Genomic DNA, 18,058 nt, shown 5'->3' with positions numbered 1-18,058 from the left:
ACTCCAAGAGAGCACGTCATTACGTTTTCTCCACTGCAAGGGAAACTCTGAGGGCACTTTATCGTGTTTTAGTAGCATCCAAGAGGGGCCCATGCTGCGTTTCTATCGATTCCACCAGTTGATCCCATTAACAAGTAGCCCAAGCCTGATGTGTCCTTTTCATTTGTGCCCAAAAACATCAAAACACTCCAGTGAGCATCACGATTGCACCGGGTGACATGTTCCCACATTACCATAAACACTGAGTGAATCCTACATGATGCTGGAAATACTCACTAGAGCACCAGTTTAACATCTAAAATAACAGTCAACAAATATATCGCTGCCGGTAACATTTTCTAAAAACTACAATATGCCATGTTTTAGAAAATCAGAGCCTTTAAAAAAATTCCTATGGGTAAAGTATTGACACCAACACATTGTTTGTTTTGCTTTATTTCTTCAGAGTGCCTTGTTTTACAAGTTCAAAAGAAACTAAATTCGAAGACTGCACGTGTCACTTGGAAAAACATTTACAGCATTGTTATGATTATTTTACAGTAAGAAACTAGATACCAACACATATAAAATGGGTTCATAGAAAAAGTTTAGATTTTCATACAATTTACTCTTATTTGATCAAGTAAATACCATAAAATCTAATAATATCTCCAGTCTAGAGATTTTCTCCCGCATGAGTCTTCATGTGAATCAGTAAATGGGAGCGTCGGATGAATTTTTTCCCACAGGCGTGGCAACTATACGGCCTCTCCCCTGAATGCGTCTTCATGTGGCGCGTTAAGTTTGACTGAGCGCTGAATTTCATGCTACACACGGTGCAAATGTACGGTTTCTCTCCGGTGTGGATTATCGTGTGCTTGATGAGATCCGCCTTCTCTCGGAAACTTTTCCCACAGTCGGTGCAGCTGTGAGGTTTCTCCCCCGTGTGGATCCGGATGTGGGCGTTCATGTTTCCAACCTGCGTGAAGCCTCTGCCGCAGAAGCTACACGTGTGCGGCTTCTGTCCGGAGTGGGAATTCATGTGCGTGTGTAGATACGAGCGCTGGATGAAGCTTTTACCGCAAACACTGCAACTGTAAGGTTTCTCTCCCGTGTGCGTCTTCATGTGGCGAGTCAGAATGGATTTAATCCGGAAATTCTTGTTGCAAACGCTGCAGGTGTGCGGTCTGTCCGCGCCCTCATCGGCTCGCTGGCTCCGCTTCCCGTTCACGCCTCCACAGCCTCTCCCTTCATCCTCACTGCCGTCACTCATCTGACAGTCGCTGGTCGGCTCCGACGCGCCGCAGCCTTCTTCGCCGGGTTCTGATTTCAACTGTTCGCATGAGCTGCTGGGCAGACGGCCTCCTTTGGTTTCCACCTCTAGGTTTGTCGGCGGGAAGCGTCTTCTGTCGTCATCCTTCCTCTGCACGTAAATTATATTAAACATCGAGTCCTTCGTATCAGCTTCCTCCCGCTGACTTTCATCTGCCTGGGCGGTCCACAGTTCCTCCTCCTGCTCCTCTTTAATCTGCGGGGGCTCCGGGTCATCCTCACACAGGTCAGTCTTCTTGAAGTGACACTGCTCAGGGGGCGGGGCCTCTTCCTGGACTGAGAGCTGCACTGGGGCTGGAGAAAAAAAAACATTCAGCTTTATCAAATATTTTGATTCGCAAATATTTAGCAGAGAGTCACACAAGACATGCACATGTATTCCAGCAGGGGTTAACAATAGGGTGGCATTGAGATCATAAAACAAACTGTTAATGTGACTCAACATATAGTCATCATCAATTATAAATAACCAAGATAAGCAGCACAAGCAGAACATTGTGAATTATTGATTAAAGCCCCATAATGGAGTTTTTCCCTTGGAGCGCCCCCTTCAGTATTTAACGTTTACTTCAGTGTCGTAAATACCCAGTTACGATAGATGCAGCCTCGCATACACTTGTATTGATGACCAGACAAAGTCAGAAACCAAGAAATGATGTCAACCGATAAGGTAAGAATATTCAAATATTTTACATAAATATGACTGCATAGTTTTATTCATTGTGATATCGGAGATGAATGCTAACATAACCAAAAGAATGACAACATTTAGTTTAGATGAAATACCGATCGCGTTTTCAGCCTATATACGTTGTTTTCTAAATGTTTGAATGTGGAGCCCGTGTGATCGAATACAATATTGTTGACAACACCAAAAAGCTACATATTCATAATTTACATTGGAACGTGTAATTCATGACAAGAGACTTCGCTTGCTTCGCCCTTATACTGTAGCTGCCAGCGTGGACTGGCACTATATGACATTGCGTAATCACTGCCAGAAAGCAGGTCGAAGTACATCCGCCCCGGATCGGGCGGCCCCAGAATCCTACATAGCGGAGTTATTTCCCCATATTAAAAGTCATTGTAGCGGCACAATTTTTTTCAAGCTGTTATTTTAAGGTACAATTGTTGCATAATGTTACTTTAATGGACGTGGACTTAAATTTACCATATAATGGACTGAGAACAAGACCACCTTTGAATAAAATATATCTACTTTTGATATTAGAGTAGCAAATAAACTGTTACCTTCAGGTACCAACAAAACCATTGTGCGCTGTGTTTGACCAGTGACAGCCATTTTGCATCCCCTCCCCCCTTCAGGGATGCAAAATGGCGCTACTTGCTGTCTCCGGTAAATAATATTTGAGGAGCGGCCCACCTGACTGAAGGTGTTCACCTGAACCAGCGCTGCTCTGACCCCGGGGTCAGGCTCAGGTCTGGGGGCTAAAGTTCACCTGAGTTGTGTCCCTGTCGTTAACCGGAAACTTACCTTTCCGCCGCTGTTGGTCCGCCTCCTGTTTTGAGCGAACAACTATCTCCTCATAGTCCTGGATAGTTGTTTCAAAGATGCGGAATATTTCCTCCGCTGCGGCTTTCAGCCGCTCGTTCACTAAAGCTTTCAGTTGATCCGTTTTGAACATTTCCGCGGGTGACGGAGGACCTGCAGTCTGTTTCCTGACCGGCTGGCGCAAGACTGGCCGCGCGCCGGGTTGCCAGATATGGAGCGAGAAACCCGCGATCTAAAAATCATTATTTGTGTAAGAGCCACAAGTGTGTTTTTAGTATATTTAAGTTTCAGAATTGTTTATAATTTAAAATTTAGAATTATGCTCACGGTGGAGGAACTATAAGTTAAATACATTGAAAGATCTTTATGTTAATGCCTGACACTCGGGCCAGGCTATTTAATGACGTCATGACGGCAACAGGTGTAAGAACAGAGCCGCATTAGACATGAGATATATAGTTTTTTTTACCGTAAGACTATGAGATCGTTTTGAACGTTTATTATTTTGTGTACTTTGTTAGCGTTTTTTTGCTGTTGAAAATAAAATCGAAAGAAAAGGAAATGAACGGTCTCCTGTCATGCGCGTGAGAGGAAACTCACTGTGTCTGCAGCTCTTTAGCGGATTAAGAAAACAACAACGACGGAACGCCGCTACAATTTGTATTGTGCCAGAAAGAAAGACACTCGCTCATAGACTCGCCCTTCTGTCTGTTAGAAAAATACTCAGGCAATACATGTACTCGTCAAGCTTATACATATTTAAATGATTTACAATAATATAGTGTGTGATGTGTATAGATATGTGTAAGCTAACACATACACAAATATGTGTTTTTGTGTACCAGAAAAGCAGATACCCTTCATTATGTATTTTGGTTAATGAGCGAACAATTATCCAATCAAAACATTAATTTGTAACTCATAAAATGATGCGTTGCGCCACTATGAAAACGCATAATAAACGGACATGGCAACGCTGGCTGCTGAGGCACACAATGGCCCCGGTGCCTCTGCGTGATGGAGCTTTGTTGCCACCTTCTGGCCATGAAACGCTAAACAAGACCCCAGGAATGAACCGTTTTAAATCAGTATTTGTGGGCCATTTCAACACAGATTCTAGCCAGTTTATTTTTACGTTTTGTGGATATTAACTTTGCATTTTAAATGAAAAAAGTTGATATGCTGTACTAACACTTGATCGCCCACCAAATTGCCTTGGCTAGAATAAAACATATGCGTTGTTGACCAGGAGATGACATCCGGGTATACCTAGAGATGACTGCTGCGCCTTCATTTGACACTTTGAAATGCCAACACTGTTATTATTGTGAATTATACTCGCTTCAGTCCAAGTGCTTGTACTCGATCAGATTTGTCAGGATACATTGTGTTAAAAAAGTAAAGAAAAAGGATAGGTTAACAATAACTGACACTTTTATCAACTGGATACATGCTGGGACCGTTACAGACTTAATTTTCCTTTCATCAGTGTTTTTTGTTTGTCCCTTCATGTTCCCAAATGGTAAAACATGTCAACCTGCTTCAACAAAACAAATGGGTTGCTCCACCCAAACCGGAACCGTCTCTATCATCAACTTAACGCGGTATCATTTAGCTTCAGTCTTCTGCATTTTTTAAGATTATCTTTTAACCTAAAATGTGCAACAAGTTAAACCTGATTGATTTTTGAAAAGGCTTTCTTTCATAAATCCATGCTACATAGTTATTAATGATTCATTACTTATAATGTATGTGCTTCTTTACTTCATTATTATTACTACATATTTCATTGTATTATTTTTGTGTCCACTTTATGTTTTACAATATTTTTCTTTTAGCTCATTCTCTTGGGTCTCAGCCAGGCTTTTGAAAATAACCAGAGATACCATTCACGGTATATTGTTAGTTTAGACGTGAGGATTTAGGTCCTCGGTTTCAGTGTGGTCAGTCAGGCACTAACATACCAGTGTGGGGCCACACACACACACACACACACACACACACACACGCATATACACCCACACACACACACACAGCAGATAAGATCATCCATCACATAAACTTTACAGGCCAACGTGACAGATGCTTCCATACCAGCTCGTTCTGCACAGACCCCACACCTCCGTCTCTCTACTCTTAAAGTCCAGCTGAAAATGAAAATGTTTTTATAAAGTGGCTGTGCTCACGGTCGGCTCTCTTGTGAATATTTCTGGTATGGGCACATTCTGTAACGGTGTCCTGTGTGTTTACGCTGTATAAGCAAATGCAAAAGAGTTCCCAGAAAGAATGTCAAACTAAAAATAAAGAAGATACTTTAGGGTTGCATCACTTTTTAGATAATATCAGTAAGGTTTTGGGGATTAAAATATATGCAACAAAAGAAATAAAGTTGGTCTCCTGGAAGAAGCATTTTCTTTATTGCCTTGCTTTGATCGTGTAGGTCCAGCTGTCACTCAAACATGCGGAGCAGTAACATAAAGATTGTCTTTGCTTTCATTCCTCCTACCAGTTTGTTGTATTATCGACCGTTTGCACAAGAAAGACAAAAATACATATTTTAGTGTCATTCATTTATCATTTTTATTTGTCAAGAATTTCGAAAAAGAAAAACATGATGTTTCACCAAGATGCAACCCATATATATATACACATTTAAAACTAAGTTAAAGATACCCTGTGAATAGAACTCTTTGAATATATTTTGTGCTAGAGATAATTATTTTCCTGCTTTAACATTTTTATTTTTGTGTTTCCTTATGGCCCTTCCTGGCCAGATGCATGGTTATTTTTTACTTTATTTTAATGTTTTATTATTATTATGCATTATTACTTTTGAAGGTTGTATTTCTGTAAAAATACCTAAATAAAATGTCAAGTAAAAAAATAAAAAAGCATTTTGAGTGTTCGATCTCCGCACACAGGCAATCATGAGTGATACTGAGATGGACTGATGTATCGTATTTTTTGGAGGACGTTCAGGAGTTCAATTACACTTCCCAGTATTATTATGGAACTGATAGCTGAAATACCCGCTAAACATTTCATTCTATCGCAGTCATTTTATTCTGCAGCAATGTCCGATTCTTTGCCAAAGAGCTGTAATTGTTCTCTCATTGTACCGCAGCATATTAACCTCCTAAAGCGTAACAGTACAACTGTATCACATTGCATCACTTCATGCTATTACAAGACTGTAAAAGGGTTAATCCAAAAATAGGACACAGGTTAGTCCATTTACTGACAACGAAGCCTAATTTAGGTTCAGTTCTAAAGTAAAAATAAAAGCTAAAAACCACAAATATGATGCTGTCCTTTTTTGGAGAAATCTTCTCGTTCTAAATATCTCATCTCATACTTTCTGTATTTTTACTTTTAACTTCTGGCATGCTAACTGCACAACAGGGGCGGTTGTAGGATTCAAATAAAAGGGGGGACTAAGCCCCAAGTGGAGTGGCAAGATAAGGCATGTCTGCGCACTCATCACGCCAGAACATTTTTGGGGCCCCGGATATCCATTGTTCATATATTAATTCTATAAGAAAGTGTCAAAGGTTTGTCACGGGGTGAAACTCAGGTGCAGAGAGACAGGCTGGACTCCAGGTTTGAGTGAAACAAAAAACACTTTACGTCGTAAAAAGGTAAAACATAACAACTCTGCCTTGAAAGCAACTACAAAAAACACTAGGAATCACCATGGGAACAAAGACTGAGAGTGAAACATCGAAATAGAGACACTATGAGACTGAGTTAAAGACAACAAACCGACAGGAGACAAGGGCAGAATATATAGGGGGGAAACACAGGTGTACGGCATGATGCAATCAGGGAGACAGGAGCGGCTGAGGGCAGGTGAAGGGAATTAACCAATCAAGGCGACAGAGGCGTGGCTTAGGGCAGGTGAAGGGAATTAACCAATCAGGGAGACAGAGGCGTGGCTGAGGGCAGGTGAAGGGAATTAACCAATCAGGGAGACAGAGGCGTGGCTTAGGGCAGGTGAATGGAATTAACCAATCAAGGAGACAGCGGAGTGGCTGAGGGAAGGTGAAGGGAATGAAACAATCAAGACAGAGGACAGAGGAGAAACAGAGACATAAAGGAGACACACAGGAGAAACGGAACAGGGCGTTACAAGAGAGTGTGAGTTTACTCGCTTGCATTCAGTTAGAGAACACAAGAGACAGAATTTCAGGGTCATAGTGATATTTTATGCTAATTTGGACACTGACATAAAGATTAACTAGTTCAGTGTCAAATATACCACTCAATGGAAATGTTAGAGGGGCGGAAGCCCCCCTAATATAGGCCTAACAACGCCCATGCTGCACAAGTAGTTTATAGTGCATGATACAATACTTGACTTGTTTGTAGCAGTGCTCTGGTGACTCAGCTGCAACATTAAGAGGGACTTATCAACATGGAAGATGATAATGCATGTCTTAGAGACGCTAACCATCAGATTCTTGTTTGTCTTTTTCACAAATTAGCCCAATTATTTAATGCAGATATAAAAATAAATGCCTATTGTCTGTTCTATTTAGGGGAAATCAGTTTGCTGCTTTATATCTAAATAATGTCTGTAAAACTAAGAGAATGAAACGTGACCGAAAGAACAGCATCATGGGTTAACACAATTACATCATAATTCTGCACTTCTAGAAGTCACAGTGCTGGATGTGGAGTTTGACTTTTAGGTCACACGTTTTAAATCTATTGGTAATAGTTTTCTGCATAGCTGTCACTGTTGATGGAACTTTTATCTTGTCACATAGTTTGAGAAGCAGCGTGAGTCTCTGCTCCACGCCGGCTTTTAACCTCCTCATGCGTCAACCAACGAGCTGCAGGAGCACTGTCAGTAAACGCTGGAGCCAGCTGTGTATTCTGATCCGGTCACTCCATGCACTCATTCATGCACATTTATCACTTGTTCGTACTGTTTCATTACGTCTTCATTACGGGCCTTAAACATTTCTCTGCCTCCACAACACCTTTTACAAAAGGTCAAAGCCAAATCTAGAGAAGGGAAGAAATAAACGAGAAAAGGACAGAGATAATTGGATAATATGTGAATTAGCATGACCTTTGGATCTGTTTCTACATATTAATGATCAATATATTCAATATGCACAGTCATGTTGCTAATTAAGAACTCTATTAAGTTCAACAAAGAAAAGTCTTTTGCAACTTTTTCTATTCACCTTATGAGAAAAAAAGCCTTTGTTTTCTTTCTTTTAGCTTTTACTAAACTTCCTGAAGTTGTAGTGTGAGGCATTTAAGGGAATCCTTTGGTAGAAATTGAATATTACATTCAGAAGTAAGTTTTCTTTTGTGTATAATTACCTGAAAAATCCCCTTTTTGTTACCTGAGAAAGGGTCATTTTGTGTGTGTGTGTGTTTTTCCTCAGATAGATGTCGCCAAATCCGACACACTAGAGCAGAAGAAGCACCATATGAAACCTCTACCTGTTGGTCAAATCGTATTAAAGTCCATCCATAATTCATCGTCCCCTCTGAGGACTGATGAAGCCTGTTTCCAGTTTGTACATTGAGTTGACATTGCTTTTTAATTTGACAAAACATTATATATAAAGTGATTATTGCACGAGTTATGCAACCTACCTTGTGTACGTCAAAGAAATGGTTGAAATGCTTCATTAGGCTTTTTTTCCCCCTGCCATTTTTGCACTGTGTATTATTGTAGTATAAAACGATACAGATTTAATACCCACACATGTATAGAATAGCTAGAAAAACATCAGCGCTAGTTCTCATCTATGTCGTCTCTCATAAAAGAGAATGTTTGCATGTTTGATCCATTCCTCCGTCGTTCTATTCAAGCCTCCCCGACTGTGTGGCAGTGAACCAATATGCAAGAAACCAGGACCTGAAAGCAGCTGAATGGAAGTTATCCATTATGAATTTAATAATTTACACCTGCTCTCTCGGTTAATGTCAAAATGTCGCATGCACAAAATGATTATGTTGTCCGACAGAGCGTATGCACAATTTATACTGTGTATGAGGAAGTGGAAGATGACCCTCAGATCCCCTCCGGATACGAGCATATGTAATTAACCTTACATTTAAACACAGGTGAAAGCACATCAAACACATTGAAACCTACCCAGATATGTGTGTGTGTGGGGGAGGGGAGGCAGGGTGTAAGACTGATGCATAATTAATGAGCTAATTATGTCATCACATAGATTACACAAGTGAGCACACACAAACCACACAACATGGGGGACACCAGTGCACACACACATAGTGCACAACAACACACCCACACAGAACCTCCGCGCTCCGCGAGTGATTTCCCCTTTACTGCACAGGCTGCATTGATTTTTAAGACACTCCACACATTTGCAAAATATAGATCATAAGTTGTATGTTTTTACCACTTATGTCATTTTAAGCTATTTCAACTCGTTAGTTAACTTTTCACGAGCTCTTGAATATGATCCATGTTTAGGGGTTTCAGGTTGATGGGGTCAGTTTGCAGTCAGTTTATAGCATCTGGGTTAATTTTTTTTGTTAAAATGTATACCTGGAATTCATCTAATATTGCCGATTTTTAAACCAACCCCAACAAGTTGGAAAAGGGAAAAAATAGCATGTGTTTCCATCGTTTAGTGTTTTCCAATTGTTCTCAAGGCGATGACTTCAGGTCTCCTTGACTCAAAGTATCTATTTTAATAATTTTCTTCTGGGGTTTCAGGTGAAGTCGATGTATCTGGTTCAACCTGCATCCTATATTTTATATTGAAGACAAATTTCTAAAAGAAAAATACAATGGTAATTATCTTTATTTATTCCATTTTTAAATAGTATTTGTATTAAATTACATATACCATATAATATCATGAACAGAGCCCGGGACCCCCACTGACCCACATTTGATTTATTTCATCTTATATGTTGACTTGATTGTTTTTGATTGTTGTTTTGTTTGTCTGTCTATGGTGTACGCACCAGCCGCCAAGTCAAACACACGTAGCTCATACATGTTTCTGATTCAGTTCTACCTCTTCACATTTATTTACCACCTCCACGAATAGTTGGTCGCCGAGCAGCTCCACCAGGCGAGGTGGCGGCGGACAGAATCTGACAAAGGGCATCTGGACAGAATGTTCTTAACATCAGCAACATTGGGACTACAGATGAAAAATAGCCTCTTGGCTAACTCTGGCACATTTACTGCAATGTGCACTGTCCCTTATTTAATAAACCATTATTATAATATATTTTTTTAAGTTATAAAAGGAGAGGAAGCTTTTTGTGGCAAGGTCACAGGCCGTTCTTCTTCTGCACTGTTTTGTTGCCAACGCTCCAGCTCCACTGCTTCAGTATTCATGAACTGTTGTTGTGTAGCATGACCCTTGACCTTTGCCCTGACCCAGTAATCACTGGTCCGTTTCACAGGCACTGTACTCGGCTCTGTGATGCTGAAGATGGGATTCAATTTATGAAACCGCTGTGCGATAACAACCCTGTGATGACATTTTAATGGTTTTCTACACTGCGTAACCCCGTCAACCTTCAGCCCACCTCTTTGCAGAAACTAACACAATCAGCAACAACATCAACACGTGTTTTTATTGTTTGATAAAACTGAGCTGAGGACTTATTGTATATTAAACTCAGTGGCGTGCCGTGGGCCTGGGCCTTCAGTGAGGTCCTACAGTCCCACCCGAATTAATCCACCTCTTATTACTATCATTATGATGCCATGGCTCTAGACACGATACAGTTAGACAGAGACGCAGTATAACCAGACGTTGCGTCACCTTGAAATTGACATTTCTCTTCAGAGAATTGCAGGGGAAGAGTGCAATACAGTACAGTTCAACTAATAGGCAAGAACATACTCAAGTGCAACAGAGTTATATTAATATTGGTCTTCTATCCATTTCTGGTCCACAAACTTTGAGCTTTAAGTCCAACTTTTTTTACAGTGTGTTCACTAAACAGCGCATTGTCACCAGAGCAGTTTCACCGTGATGATGAAGATGAAAGTTAACTAAAGTAAACTACTTCAACACCATGAAGCCACATTCTGCACTTAAGCAAAGGATCAGACATGGAACTCAGTTTATGAACAAAATGTTAATGTGTTTCGGTTGTAAAAAAAAAAATGCTTTCAATAGCTTCATGAGGACAGGAAGACGTTGACTCAACTGGGATATTTCAAATATATGGAGAAAAGGTGGTTTTCCCTGCATTTTAGAGTATTTTGAGACCTCAAAGAAAACCACTTTGGCGTTGCAGTCATAGCAATACAATATTTACCCCGTTAGGATATTACACTGGTGACATTGTATTTTCAGATCAACTCTAATGTGATCGGAGGCATTTACGATGCTGTCCCAGACGTACGAAGCCAAATAACATTTCACAAAGCGAATGAACAAACACGAACACATCATGCTGTAACAAGTGTGCAGCTGTTGCTCTCAAAGTTCAACAAAGACAGATGAACAATTTTGGGTGAAATGAATCCCACTTCTCACTGTCTTCATTTCATGTTTCATTTAACGGTAAAACCTGTAAAGACGATGGAACGTTCAAGCTGTTTTTTGTGTTGTATATGACTTCAGCACAATCAGCACAATTAGACTACACTTTAGATCTGCTTTCTTTCAGTTTGTACCGGTGACACAAATAATGAGGGATAAACGTCTACTTTAAAGTCCCAAAGCAAGACAAAGGCAGCTGGACTGATCTGAAATATGTATATATGATCGGTTTTGTGGTACAGTGCACTTTGTGTCAAGCAATCCAGACTGAAGCATCTCTATAACGACACAACTATGTTCCAAAGTCGAGGTTTACATCAAAGATTGAGAGTTGTTTGTAAGTTTACTGTACAAAAGGCTAAAAAAGGGATTAAAAGAAGATGTATTTCTATTGTAGGGGTCAAATGATGGAATAACGTTAAAATGGATATACAGTAAGAATGGTAAGAACTCATTTTTGGCTTTCAAACCAATTATTTATAAAACAATTCTTGATGGTTATAAGTGTGATTGAAACATATTTATATGGAAGATATGTGGATATATATATATATATAATTTTTTATTTTCTTTGTTATTTTATATAAATGTTCTGATTTATTTGGTAATAATTTAGGATAGGAATATATAAAAATGTTTTGCTTCTACCTAAACCTTTTTAGTCTTTCTGTTTTGTATATAATATAGAATAATATTGTATTGTATTGTAATGATTGACTAAATTAAATACACAACAACAACAAAGGGTGACCGTGCTTTTGCCGTTAGAGCCCCTCGACTTTGGAACGACCTACCGGAGGGGATGAGGCTAAATCAGTAACTTTATTTAAATCACTTTAAGTGATGTCATCCTTTTATGCAGTTCTTTAGTTCCCATAATTGAGTTGGTCTGTTTTTTATTTTATATTTGCAAATCACCATTCTATTTGTTTTGCCTTGATTATCTGTAGAGCACTTTGTTTTTAAAGGTGCTATATAAATAAAGTTATTATTATTATGAGCTATTGGATGGATTACGATGAACTGTTTCACAGATAGTCGTGGTGCCCTGAGGATGAAGCCAACGGGTTTTAGCCTATTTAGACTTATTTGTGCTTTTGAGTGAAATGCCTCCACAACTATTACATGGATCCCCATGAAATGTACTAAACACATGAATAATATATCATCAATCTGTGTTTGTTCTTTTGGATTCGGTCCATCATTTCATTTCTCTAGGTGAGTTTTTCATTTTTAAGCTCATTGGTTCATGTTATTTTAGAACTAGCGACCCAAACGGAGTAAAGATAAGGTGTCACCTGAGGCTGAGTGTCAGAAATAGAAACACACATAGACTTTATGTGTGCTCACACCAGAAAACTGCTTAAATCTATAAAAATACTTTTCAATGTGTTTACTGCGCGACCATTTCAAGTATTGTGTGTACACAAGAGACGGAAACTGAGATGCTTTACGGATAATAGATTATTAAGCGTTGACGGCATGTTTACATGTTAGGTAAAAGCAGCCGTTTGCCATTTGAGAAAATATCCAACATATATATTCTTTCATGTTATCTGGATGATTAAATGGTTGTCGTGCTGCTGTGGTTGTCTCTGTTCATGTTGCTAGTTTATTGAGCGTTGTCATCCGTGTTAAATGCCAGCATCGGATTAGACTGATGAGCAGACTAATACATTACTTTCACATAATACTGGCTGTCACGGTGTGGTCATTCGGTTGACAGATTCAAAACGGCGTGTCTGCGCTAATGAATAGATATCTAATTTCTAAGCAGTCGGTATATGTGGCGTATAGAGGTGGAGACACACCTCTCCATCTGTGTTCCTGCTGCTGTCTCCACGAACTGACTGGCTGAGTTTGTTCTGTTGTGCAGAGCTAAATGTCAGCAGCAGCACAGCTACCCAGACTAATAAATGACCAGCACCCTCCCACACCTAATTGGACACAGTATCAGTGTGTGGGTGTTTGTGTGTGTGTGTGTGTCTACAAAGTGGAGAAAAAAAATCAAAGAATATATATGTTTAGGCAAAATTGTATTAATAGATTGAATAATAAGCCAAATTCTGATTTCCTAAAAGAAACATATGCAAAATGGTGAATTTACACGAGCATCCACTAGTGTTGAGTCGGCTTTCTCTTAATAATTAACTTTTGTCCTGGATATTTGTTGAATTTATGAAGATACATTAATTATAAATTATAATAAGATCTATCTACCTTTTATGTCCTCATTAGCTCTCTTATTTAATTTATCAGACGCACATGTAGACAACCCATTACACATCGATATTATAGGCAGTTAAATGGAATTGAAATGCACATGAACAACTTGAATCTCTAAGGAGGGGCTGATGGGCAGGCAGCCAAATGCAGTTTTTTAGGGTAAAAGGAACGACATGATATTACAAAATAAGTATCAAAAGTAAGAAAATATTACTTTATGTGTCGCTTTAGTTTTGTCGTTTTGATCTTTTTTAAAAACATCGAACATTTAATGGAAGCTTTCAGTCTTCAAAATATATTGCAGAGTGAAGTGTTTATGACCCATTTCAGGGTGTTGATAACTACTGAGAACATGCTCAATTTGAATGTGTCAAATATGTTGTTAAGTGCTCTACTCCTATTCCACTGGCTCTGATTTCAAATGAGTTTATTTTGCTTTAAATTGAACAATTGTGTAGATATGCTCGGACGATTACCTTCAGGCAAACACTCCGTCAGTCCATTAGTAGAGCTGGAATGGGTGGGAGAGCAGTGTGTGTGTGTGTGTGTGCGCTGGGTTAACGTTTGACAGTGATGATTAATGACACTGCCGGAGCTGAGCTCCTCTCCAGACTCCTGCAGTGCTGAGTTTGAAATCTTCTCCAGATTAGTTTGTTTATATGTATTTGCTGATGTGCTTTTTGCTTCCAGCACTTTTCTACTATCGAGTTTGAGGGAGGTAAAAAAAATCAGGAACACATTATCCAGAATAACAGAATAGAAATCCTCTATCTGTCAGCCGTACAGTCGCAGGAGACAGAATCTCCTCTGCTGCCGGGACATCTGTCGTGCGGTCCGGGGTGAACAGCTGAAGAGGGGAAGTGAAAGTCAAAGGATGGACCGATTGAGAGAGAGAGAGAGAGAGATGGGACGAGATGACAGCCAGTCACACACATCCACTCAAAGACTCACAGGAGAGCGACAGGGGAACAAACACTGTCAGCAAGGTCAGCGGCGGCCTATACTGAGACACGACTACGGGACTGTGATATACATTTCATTTCAACACTAATGAAAGCTACTTCTGGGTGACTGTGATCAATGGGATACAAATAGAAAACCATTTAATTTCCTTTCAGAAAGATGTTTGTGAGTAGGCGAGACACATAAAACTCTCACAAAAAGATTGTGTGTCATAACGAATAAAGGACCATCTAAAGCTGCTCGAGCTGAGTAAGCCGTATTGACCTATCAAGTGCCCCTATTACATCTGATGTTTTATTTTATTTTTTATGTTTATGCGCGCACTCTCCCGAATTGTACTTGGAAAAAAAATGAAAAAAGAATGTAAATGGCATACAAATAGAAAAAACCCAACCACAGAGTGTGTCTGTTTGACTGATTCTGTGCAGTGCGAGATGGGGGTTGTGTTGCTTTCCCAAATGGACTTCAATGATGCTTCATCTACAGATTTTTTAAGTGTGTGGATTGTAAAGACAGACAAAAAAAACAACACATTGGTCCTGTCCAGTATAATAGAGACGATGATATTAGATATTGGACGGTGCAGCTCACAATTTACTTCCAACATTAGCAGTGAGCCTGTTGTGTAGTGAGTTTCTGGTGGATGGGTGTTCTAACCTTAACACGTCTAGATGTCTTAACAGATAATATATCAAGACATCTGGTTTCCTCAGGAGGCGTGGAACCAGACCAGATGCTTTAGGTTGCACATACACTGGAAACATAAGTAGCACAGGTGTTGGTGGAGTGTGGCGGTGTTAGATAAATACTGGAAGATTTCAGAACGGCGTCAAACGGACCGTATGCGAGGATCTGTTCCATCTCACGGGAACATGGCTCTCACATGCTGGGCGGCATGATCACACCATTGCAAGTGACTTTATTCAAGTGGCAAACCTGTGTGCACGTGACACATTGAAGGCCCATGAGGCGTCGTGCCGACGTGCAACTGTGGTTCAGCGGTAGAGCAGGGTCGTCCTTCAATCGGGGAATCGGTGGTTCGATCCCCGGTTTCGCCGGTCCATGTCGATGTGTCCTTGGGCAAGGCACTTAACCCCAAATTGCTCCTGTAGAGGTTAGAAGACGAGAACAGCGCCTCACAAGTACAGCCAGGGAAGGACATTTACATCTTTTTTAGGGGCAATTTTTGTGACTGAAATCCAGGGGCATTTTAAAAGAAATTGGGGGCACTTTTTGAAAATATTAAATATACTTATTTAGGCTTACAGTATATGAGCAATTGTCATAAAAATGGCAATAATAAGACTATTAGGCAGTAGTCTACAGATTCAACAAGTTTTCTTAGATTAAAAAAAACAACAACAAAACAATCATATTCAATGTTATTCTTATTTCTTTGTCGTTATTTATTGTTATTACATTTTTTAAACAACTATTAACAATTATAACTTATTTCTTTATTTTTTGTAGTTTAAAATTATATTTATTGATTTTTTGTGTGTGTACAATACAGGCAAAACAGATAGGACACAAACAACAAAAACAAAAGTCTATTAAATTATCATAATTATTAGAGGAAATTATGGGGGCATTTTTTGCCCTCACCTCGTGAAATCAGGGGCAAAATTATATTTCTTAGGGGCAGTTTTGCCCTTTGCCCTCATGTATTTCTGATGTACAGCACATACTTGTAATGTGATTTTTCATTTGGATACATAACAAATAATTAGTGGAAGGACTCTAAGCTGCGACTGTTGCTTTGAGCTTAAGCCTGAGACACAGAGTTTTAATAATAATACAAGTTTTATAGTTGGAGAGAAAAAGAGAGCAGACTGGAAGAAACCAAACAAGTTATTTTATAAGCTCGGTGTTGGTGAGCCAGACCATCTCAACCGCTTCTTCCTTCTTTGTTGGTGATGTAGGTAAATACTGTCCTCCTGCGCGGCGGTGTTATGAGAAACATATTAATAGGTTCCAACCAGCAGGAAGTCCTCGAAGCGGCAGGAGAAGACGGAGTAAAAATACAATTTACATAAACACCAAACCACTCTGCACACTCCCCTCCATATTGCCAGAGCTCCCTCGTACTCTGCACACCGGCTTCACCGATGTGTGAAGAGCCAGATAAGAACGCCGAGATGACACTCGGATAAATCTGTGAACAATAAGCTCATGTTCTGCATGTTAATGTTCAAGGAATCAAATTATCATCTCTATAATGGATAACGCATAATGGATTCATTATGATTACACATTTAGTCATTTACGTTTTTTAACGTTAATAACATTTTGTTTTCCAATTTAAACTGAAAAGTGTCTCGAATACATTGTTCATTTTCATATTTTGGTGGATTTGTTTATTCTTAAACTAATGTTTTCTATTTCCAAACCTTTGTCTTTCTTTTCGAGTCACTTGTTATCTCTAAAATATGTTCCTTTCAATAATAATAATAATAATAAAGAGCAGATTTATAGAAATTATAGGCACAAAGTTGTCAAAATCCATGTGAACAAATGAATTCCCTTTCTCTGTTTCAACGGTGTTGTATTTCTCCTTCTAACAAATTTGAATATTGCATATCGCATGACATTTAGATTCTGTTTCAGACTCTAGAAATAAACAGTGGGATACCGTATCAGCCATCATTTATTTAACAGCTCCCCGAGCCCCAAATGTCCCTTTACAGAATGATCCGTTCAGTGCTACGGTCCACGAAAAGATCAAAGACCATCAGCAATAAATCATTTTATTTTCCACCCGTAACCTAAAACACACTTACAATAAATGTGGTTTTGTGCAACTCAATGAGATGACGCTAACCTTTTTTTTAAACGGATGATGCAAATTCCCAGTAAGGCCATCCAGGTGCTGAATGCGTGCACTCGTATGAAGTACATGACACACAATGTACACACAATGTACACATGGTGCATGGACTTCATGGGAGTGGTGTGCCGAATGTCCTCGTAACTACAAAACTAACGAGATAACTTTGGATGTACATTCTGTGTATCTTCTTATTCCTTTAAACTGACATTACCTCTAAGTCTTTAAAAAAAAAAAACATCTTCCATGCTGCACACATTAAAAGTGTAAACCTCCGCAGAAACACCAGGCCAACTTGTAAACCTTGGTCCGTCCTCTTGCATCATCCTGAATCTTTGAAGGCATGCCGACACATTTTTAGCACATATGCGAGGACAGTACAGCTTATAGCAATATCACTAAGAATGTCGTGGGAAGTCATTCAAAACTTCAAAGGGAAATCTTGACACATATTTCATATTTGGTTTCAGCTTTCTACTTCACTTCAAACAACAACAAAAAAAAGTCAGAAAACAAATCACAAAAGTCAGAAAACAAATCACTTGTACGAGTGCATATCAATAAAACATAAAAACACACTGCATGATGGGCCGTAGGGTATCCTCAGGCAGGGGTCGGCGACCTTAGGCACGCATGCCAACGCCGACACGCTGAAGCCGCTATTAACCAGTATATGGCCAAAAGGCCCGCCCTCGTCTGCCTCTG

At 39.5% G+C, this 18,058-nt stretch overlaps 1 protein-coding gene across 1 annotated transcript; it reads right to left on the bottom strand.

The window, feature by feature from the left end:
• Positions 1-417: 417 nt before the first annotated feature.
• On the bottom strand, positions 418-3,013 carry LOC130192475 (histone-lysine N-methyltransferase PRDM9-like). Its single transcript, XM_056412496.1, has 2 exons — positions 2,807-3,013; positions 418-1,605 (listed from the first exon to the last, which is right to left on the bottom strand). The coding sequence occupies exons 1-2, from the start codon at positions 2,955-2,957 to the stop codon at positions 656-658; spliced, it is 1,101 nt and encodes a 366-aa protein (XP_056268471.1). The 5' UTR covers positions 2,958-3,013; the 3' UTR covers positions 418-655.
• Between the last annotated feature and the right edge of the window lie 15,045 nt (positions 3,014-18,058).

The sequence above is a fragment of the Pseudoliparis swirei genome, chromosome 4 (genome assembly GCF_029220125.1).
Source record: "Pseudoliparis swirei isolate HS2019 ecotype Mariana Trench chromosome 4, NWPU_hadal_v1, whole genome shotgun sequence".
Taxonomy (NCBI): domain Eukaryota; kingdom Metazoa; phylum Chordata; class Actinopteri; order Perciformes; family Liparidae; genus Pseudoliparis; species Pseudoliparis swirei.
The sequence above is the reverse complement of the archived record's forward strand: the minus strand, read 5'-3'. Positions and strand labels throughout refer to the sequence as shown.